This window comes from Ipomoea triloba, chromosome 12 (genome assembly GCF_003576645.1).
Source record: "Ipomoea triloba cultivar NCNSP0323 chromosome 12, ASM357664v1".
Classification (NCBI taxonomy): Eukaryota; Viridiplantae; Streptophyta; class Magnoliopsida; order Solanales; family Convolvulaceae; genus Ipomoea; species Ipomoea triloba.
Window position 1 is genome coordinate 23,845,249 of NC_044927.1, and position 8,342 is coordinate 23,853,590.

Here is an 8,342-nt window from a genome sequence, read left to right on the forward strand (position 1 = left end):
GCTGCATGTATTTAAAGGTGCAGTTTCTTCAAAAAAGTTACAGTGGGGAAGAAGAAATTAAAGATGTTACGTTTCCTAGCTTCACTCATTTGTTTAAACAACGTAGTACGGTGAATTGGTTTTACCCAATTAACAACATTGGATAAATTAAAGGATTGATACGTACTATTATATATTGCCACCTAAGATGTCCTTCATATATATAGTCATATTGTATACAAACAGTACAAATATGCATATATATAGTTTTGAAAGGAAATTAAGACGTCATGCATGCATGGCTGCTTTACACAAGTTTATGGAGAGAAGAATTCAAAGCTAAGTGGACACTAAACCAGCCTTGTTGGGAAGGATGAATCACATCCCAGAAGAAAGACTGCTTTGCATCATCACACAATACATAATCTTTCCTTCCATTCTTGTCAACACCTCCGCACCCGAATTGATTGCTTTTCCCCACACAGCATGGCGTCAATGGATTCTCAAAACTTGAATTTCCTGTTATTTAAGACCATAATAGAATATAGATGAACAAATACTACACTGTAATAGAGTCAGTAGTACTCAAAAAAAAAAAAAAAAAAACTAAGGAATTAGTCTGGAGCTATTTAAGGTTTACCCTAAAAGTTTGCAACAAATTACCTGGATGGTTTTCGTGTATGTTCAGAGCCGACATGAAAGCGGTGTAGAGATCAAGAACCACGAAAGGCTGCAATGAACGACCCGCGGTTTCATTGTTGAGCTTATCTATACTTTGTTTCAACATTTGATTGTGAAACCTGGAAAGAGAATTCTCAACTTCGCTGCAGTTTTGGTACGAGGTTGAGGCAGTAAATTGAGGCAAACATCCCAAGGGTTCGATTGCTGTAACACCCACTTTACGAACTCCCAAACCATGTAGGCGTCTAAGGTCTAAGGTAAGCTGTTGGATAATCTTCTCTGTGAAAGCTTCAATATCCTGTATATATAGATTGTAATTTATGCTTAAATTAGTTTGTTAATTAGTGCTATTTAACCTTCTTCATGTGAGATAATCTTAACGAACATGTAATACTATTAGTGAATAAATATTATATTTTCACTAATTAATACATACTTTTTTATGAACAAGTCATATTTTTCCATGAAAATATAATATTTATTAATTTATAGCAATGTATTACTAATTCCGTTTCATTTTATGTGTTTGATTTGGTTAATGAGTTATTTACAATTTTTCATAATATTAAGTTTAGAATTAATATATAAAATTATATGTTTAGAAACTACATTAAAAGTATTATTCCGTATTAATTAAATACAACCAAATAAATTTAAATTTTTTAAAAAATACTAAAGAAAATAAACAAAGAGAAATAGTTAGTTGACCAATAAATAATAAATATAACATATTAAATGAGATAAAAGAAACAAAAATAAATAATTTAACCAATAAATAGTAAATTGGATAATAAAATAGGACAATAGAAATATACAGCTCTATAAAAAAATTGTAACAGTTGCTTTTTGGTATAAAAATCATATTCTAGTAATTTTACCCACACACTTACTTTTTTCGAGATAAATCAATTTTTTTTGTACTCGCAATCACTGCCCAAATGTGTGCAGTAAATCGACTTATTATATATTGTACATATATAGGTAGGGTGGTTAAACAAACAAATGAAACTTGTATTACCTGAATGTTGCCGCTTTTGGCGACGGTGGCATAGTCATTGCCGGCGACGGAGACGAGAGCAATGGAAGAACTTAGGTCTCGTTTGGTATACACATTTTCTTCAACCATTTGTTGGAAGAAATTTATTTGTGTGGTCATGTTTGGCTTGCTCACCATTGTGCTGAAGACACCTGTCCCTCCATAAGCAAAATTCATACCATCTCCTTCTATTTTCCCACCAAATTTCCTCCATCTATATGGCACTGGAGATCTTATTCCCAAATACGAGGCTGAATTGGACTCAAAATAATTCATTTTCATCAGGATAATTACAAATATTAATATTTATATAATACGGAGTAGGTTAATTCCATTTTTGGTCTTAGATTTATAGGTGATTGTCCACTTTTAGTCCCTTATCATCAAAACATCTTCTTTTGGTCCTAGTATTATTGCGGCATGACCATTTTTGGTCCTCCATCAACAAAATCATTAAAATGCCGTTAAATACAAGGACATTTCGATCTTTTTAATTCAAAAACCGTTGACTCGTTATATTTTTTATGTTTATCTTTTTGAAAAAAACTCATAATTGAAGACCGAAATGTATTTGTATTTAACGATATTTAAGCTATTTTGTTGATAGAGGACCAAAAATGGTCATGTCACAATAATAATAGGACCAAAAAATGATGTTTTGAAAAAAAAAAGGACTAAAAATGTATTGTCACCTATAAATTTAGGACCAAAAATGTAATTAATAAGTCTAATGGTGGGGCTCTGACTTGCCACCCTCGAAAATCGGCAAAAAAATATATTTAACTACACACTAACGTTATTTTTAATATATTCTAATATATTCATAAGATCTGTCCAACAATTATATCAACTTTAATTGATATGAGACTCAAATTGAAATCTTCTTTATAGAAAGCAATAATAATGCATCATATACTCAAAAGTTCTCTATATAATTACTGCAACCTAAACCTAAAAATTTTATTTAAAAAATAAATTGAAGAATATGCTAATAAATACTAGCTCCCATGAGAAGAAATTTATATACTCAATGCTTTGAAATAGATGACTAAGTAAGTAGATCATGATTCTCGAATTTAAAAGTCACAAATTTGAAGTTGAACTCATCAGACGAGGTTTGCTTAATGCATCTCAGTCCTCAAGTAGTGTGATTAATTGATTCCCTCATTACTCAAAAAGAACTATATATTCAAAGTAATTCTTTTTTGATGTTTTTGAGGTAGCTAGATGGGAGGTTGAGAAAAGGCACCTATGTAATCAGTGAGAACGCGACCGTCCGAGAATCTTCCGGTGGGTTCGCCGGGAAAGGTGATGCCATATGGGTCCTTCCAAGAGCTGCAATCTTGTCGGGGCCAGTTCCCAGTGTCTACGTATGAATCTCCGAAAACAAACAACTTCGTAGGCGTATGCTTGTGTCTCCTCGCACCATCAACAACCTCTATAAATGAAATTTAAAAAAAAAAAAGAAAAATTATTACCCCGAAGACATTGTAGTATATCAGTACGTGTGAAACTCTTTATAAGAGATCTCGACATTAATATATGATATACCTGGAAAATTGGTGGATAAAGAAATGATGATGAGACACAAAAAGTAGACGAAACATGGTTTGCTGTCCATGTCTGCTTTCTGTATCTTTTCTGCTTGTAATAACTTCGTACATTATGGAAATGTGGTTTTCTATGTTTCTTTTATAGAGTTATTATTACCGGCCACCTACCTCCACTTGTCAAGATTTCCCCACCAAAGAAATTGATTTAAACACATCAAAAAATTTTAATTAAAAACAATATAAAAAATATTGGTATACAAAGAAAAAGTTACAAAATATATCATTAAGTCATTTAGACATACATTTTTTTTATATAGTGTCATTATATAATACATTTACCTTATCAAACTAGGAAAAAAAATACCCTATAAGGTAAATGTACCCATTTTCTTAATACAAAACCAACCAAAATGAAAACAGAAGAGACACACAACATTGTTTTTGTTCATCTTTTTGTTTTTCTTCTTGAAGAATGGTAGCCAACTAATGGAATGAAGTAAGAAGAGGCGTTTCGGTGTTCTCTTCATCGTCGTCTTCTGAGAATTTCTTCCATGGTGTTTCCAGTTTTAGCGCGCATGCACAGCATAAAGCGACGGTCTGAAGCAAGTTCAGTGGGATGACAGAATACATTATTTCAGATAGGCAATCCAAACAGACCGGAAAATGATTGCGATTTAAGAGTGGGATGAGCTTACCATGCATAAAGACGCGCATATGATGCTGAACCCCTTGCAGTTGAAGGGCGCGTTCTCGGACAAAAACCAGTCTGCGAAGACACGAAGTGGTAAGTGGTTGTTTGGAAATTGGAATGGCGGTATGAGCACACAAGAGGAAGTTTCACTTACTAGTCAGTGGACTCATTGCGAAGGGAGATAACAAGCTCGCAAGTGATTGTACACCAGCAAAGAATCCCAGCATTTTGCCCTGTGATAGAAGAATTGAAGATAGCACATCATTATCGAGTATAATGTAGAAGTCATTGCCAACAAACGTCGGTTTGGAATCTGTCTGTTGAGCATATAATATATAAAACATAAATATGCAATCCAACTATCAGCTTAGACTTTTAGTTGAGATGGAGCACATGTTTCAATTTGGTATCAGAGCCACTATTTTATGGATATATTCTAACCTGATCATCTGAGCTTGATGCTCGGGATATTACAGCATAAATCTGTCACAAGCCAAAGTATAAAGAGAAGATGGGTGGTCAATAACGAGCAAAAGAAATTCTGTATTAGCTTATGTGTATTCTTTCGGAGAATGATACTTACAACAGGTATAACTAGGATGTAGATGACTCCGAAAGGTGCACCTAAATAGGTCACCTGCATAGGCAATTCTTTGCAGTCAACTACGGTATGATATTAATTAGTTGAGTAAAAACGGGGAGTAATTGGCAAAGAACATACCCAGGATGCCCACGCCAATCCATAAAGCAATGCCTAGTTTACAAAGTGCATTATGAGATTAAATTCTTGAGATAAAGATGCACCAGGAATATAGATTTCAGTTGTTTACTCTCGTAATAAAATTAAGATGTTAAGGGCATCTTACATATACTATTGATGCTAGCAACGCTATGCAGAGTATCACTTTCTCCCCGGCAAATGGATTGACAAGTGGAAGCACGACCATCTTGAAGAAATACAGAAAGAACACAAGTGAGTTGAAAAAAGCCAATGCCATAATCAATGCTTACGAATACATATGACAAATTCCAAAATTATACTGAAACTGCAATTTGTTTAAAGAACGTGCAAAATGAGCAGACATTGAGACACATATATAAATATCTTTGTGTGCATATCTAGAAATGCTTTGAGATCTTTATACGATAGGAACATGTGCTCTGAAAGTACCTGAGAGACAATCGAACCCGCTCCCACAGCCATCAAAATCTCGGAGAACGGATTTTCGCCAAAACCAAAAGCTGCTTTCAAATAATGCTGCAGTGGTGAGAAAGTTTAGAAGCAATATATAGGAGTTAAGGATTTTTCTTAATTAAATAATAAGAAAAGTTCGATTATAAAGAACCCTTTAAATGAAACCATCATATATACAACTAAAAGTAGATTAAATAGCAAGGTTGATACCGGTAATACACTGTCGATGCCAGACATTCCCAGCTGGTAGAAGAAAAAAACCAGACAGGCACACTTTAGCGTCGGACTACAGGAAAAAGTAAAGCAAGATATCATTATGGGAGCCGAAACATTAGGATTTAGGAAGAAATTACTCGAGAATACCTGCTAATGACAACTTCTAGAGTGGATCTCACACAGTAGCATTGCTCCCGACAAAACTTCTTCACCTTGCTCGTGCAGGGCAAACTTTGTTCAACTCCTCCATCCGAAGCAACTGTCTCCACTAGATGCAGTGCCATATAAAGCGGAACAAATATCAACAGGCACAATGCAGCCTGAAGAAGGAAGCTCATTAAATTGTTCCGTGATATTAACAAGAGACAAAGGATAATTTAGAACGCTTGACGTGTTTGGGCATCAACACACCTGAAAAATATTGTAGTCCTCATGAAGAAAACGTGATACGAGGTCTCCCAAAACATGGGATGCAGAAAAAAGGCCTGTAATCCAACTAAAAGCCGTCGCTCTATTAGTCTCATCAACAACATCTGCCTACAAGATTAAATTATAAAATTTATAACAAAACAAAACAGTGTTTGCAATAAGATTGCTAATGACTTTGGCTTTGTTTTCTACTGAGAATTATCCAGTACCTACCGCATAAGCAATTGAGATGCAGAAAATGCTTCCTTGGCTTATTATATACGAAATTGTCTGCGTCACATAGTAAGCATACACGAATCCCTTTGACTTGTTGATGGCAAGTAAAACTGAAAAAGGGAAAAACAAAAATAGGTGATAGAACTAAAGCACAACATTCCATGTGAGTATGCACAGAATGGAACCATTAACATAGTAGTCATAAATTCATAATGAAATCAAACTTAGGCTGGAATAGAAATTTCTCATCATGCTTCCTTTTCCATTACTAATGTTGGTAGAAGAAAATGATCATGATCATTGTTATAGGCATTTGTCAACGTTGAGACAATTCACAATCCATATAATGGCTTCAAGAAGTTAAATCAGTTATAAACGAGTTTTAGTGATAAGAGATGTCTATGGCTATTGGTTTTAAGTAGTTGCCCTCATCCACCTTCCATCCTTATAATATCCAGCTTTCATAACCATTAGAGAAATTTGATTTAGAAGCTATTAAGAAACAAGGCATAGACTTGACTTCCATGTAAGCAAATTCAGAGGGAAAATGACAAAATTCATATTGAACAGGAACCCATTCAGGACAAAAACAAACTAAAAATTTTGTTGCATGACATAGACAGGATTGAGGTTCATTTTGTGGTATAACAAGTATAGGATAGTGCACCAAATGGTATAATTGTCGTAGAGGAAGTGAGAAGGAGAAGTGGTTTGCGCCCATAATCATCTGAAAGCTGGCCAAGGAATGGAACAACTGCCATCTGGAGTATTCCAACAACCTACATGTGCAAAAGCATGAATCAGAAGCAGGGAGGATTCGAGCATAAAGAGTTCAGTTATGCAAAAACATAATCTAATGATATTAGAGCCTCTCTCGCCAAACAAAAATAAAAAGATCGGGAGTAGATTGCCACTCAAATTGCATTCTCCTTCCAAAATTAAAATATTTCAATAAACTCAACGTAATCAATTTGTTGCTCCCTCCATCTTGCTTTTATTGGAAAATCTGAAGTTCGACCAGAAATCTAGCAATTCATTTTGCTACAAATATTCCGAAAATTTCCTCAGTTGCTTAAACAACTTGAAATCGAATGCATTTAAACCTATGATAAAAGGCATTTTACAAAAGCTAATATTAAATTTTCCAGGACACCCAAAAAAGAAATGTGGTCAATGAAAAGGGCATATTTCATTGTAAAATCCAGTATGGAGCGCATTAAAAAAATTAAAAATTAAATAAAGAAAAACAGAGAAATTTGAAGATTTTCTATAATGTTAGCAGCTAAAAACTAGTGATTTCCAACTCAGATAAAACTCTATAATACCAAATAATAGACTATTCAATGTCAAAACAATGAATGAGCTACAAAAGAAAAAATTAAAGAAATAGAAAGAACATTTATCAGCAATATTCACTTGAACTATGAAATTTCTTTAATAACAAATATATCAATTTCTAGAAGGAAATGCAACACTCCCTATCCTCAATATAGTAGGAACTATGTCCTTAGACCTTAGATACCCAAAACAGCAAAACCCCACACCTCAACCACACAGGTACAACATTAACTACATATATAGATTTACAGATAAATATTTCATGTCCCACAGAGAATGAATTTGAAGATCTTATATGAGAAGTAAAGAAAGTTTCATTTTTCACTCAATTAAATCAAAGGAAAGCAAATGCCCACTTACAAAGGTGCGATCTTTATACATCCATACACATACAGAGACATGTAGAGAGAGAAAAGAGAGCAAGGGTACCGTGTGTTGAAGCCCATTGATGTAGATGGATTGAGAGCAAGAAGACTGGCCATCACAGAGAGCATTGGTGGTGATATCAACCAGCATTGGCTTTGACATCTCCTCGGCAATCCAGTGAACACATAGTGGGACTAGCAAATGCACCAATGGCTTAAGCACTCTCATCCTCATTCTCTCTCTCTCTTCTCTCTCTCTCTCTCTCTCTCTCTCTCTCCTATGAGAAGCACATTCAATCGCGCACTAACTTACCTGTCTATGCAGCAGAGCAAAAGGGTATTTGGAGGTGAAAGTGCTTTATAAGTTGAGGCAACGGCGTCGCTGGCTGAAAGGGTGGACTAATGAACTTTCTTTTTCAGACCCAAGCTTTATGAGATGTACACTACGCATCTTAGGTTGTACACTGCCTCCCGACAAATGATCGATGGCCTACCCACTACTGTGGCCGTAGAATTGGCAATTAGACATGTGCCGCCATGGCCGGCACTGCTTCATCTTCTTGGCTTAAAACGCTCAATCAGTATGTACGTCAAAATATCAAGATTAGGGCAAAAAATTACTCCATATCATATGCTACAAATT

The 8,342-nt window shown here is 34.8% G+C and overlaps 2 protein-coding genes across 2 annotated transcripts; both read right to left on the minus strand.

Annotated features, from left to right (window-relative positions):
* Positions 1-80: 80 nt before the first annotated feature.
* On the minus strand, positions 81-3,344 carry LOC115999859 (GDSL esterase/lipase At5g03610-like). Its single transcript, XM_031239798.1, has 5 exons — positions 3,248-3,344; positions 2,946-3,134; positions 1,679-1,947; positions 643-958; positions 81-498 (listed from the first exon to the last, which is right to left on the minus strand). The coding sequence occupies exons 1-5, from the start codon at positions 3,315-3,317 to the stop codon at positions 287-289; spliced, it is 1,056 nt and encodes a 351-aa protein (XP_031095658.1). The 5' UTR covers positions 3,318-3,344; the 3' UTR covers positions 81-286.
* Positions 3,345-3,517: 173 nt separating this feature from the next.
* On the minus strand, positions 3,518-8,342 carry LOC115999857 (hippocampus abundant transcript-like protein 1). The gene is made up of 14 exons (XM_031239796.1): positions 7,764-8,342; positions 6,664-6,775; positions 5,994-6,106; positions 5,763-5,888; positions 5,499-5,671; positions 5,346-5,421; positions 5,112-5,198; positions 4,807-4,887; positions 4,662-4,694; positions 4,524-4,577; positions 4,382-4,423; positions 4,095-4,173; positions 3,945-4,015; positions 3,518-3,846 (listed from the first exon to the last, which is right to left on the minus strand). The coding sequence occupies exons 1-14, from the start codon at positions 7,932-7,934 to the stop codon at positions 3,733-3,735; spliced, it is 1,332 nt and encodes a 443-aa protein (XP_031095656.1). The 5' UTR covers positions 7,935-8,342; the 3' UTR covers positions 3,518-3,732.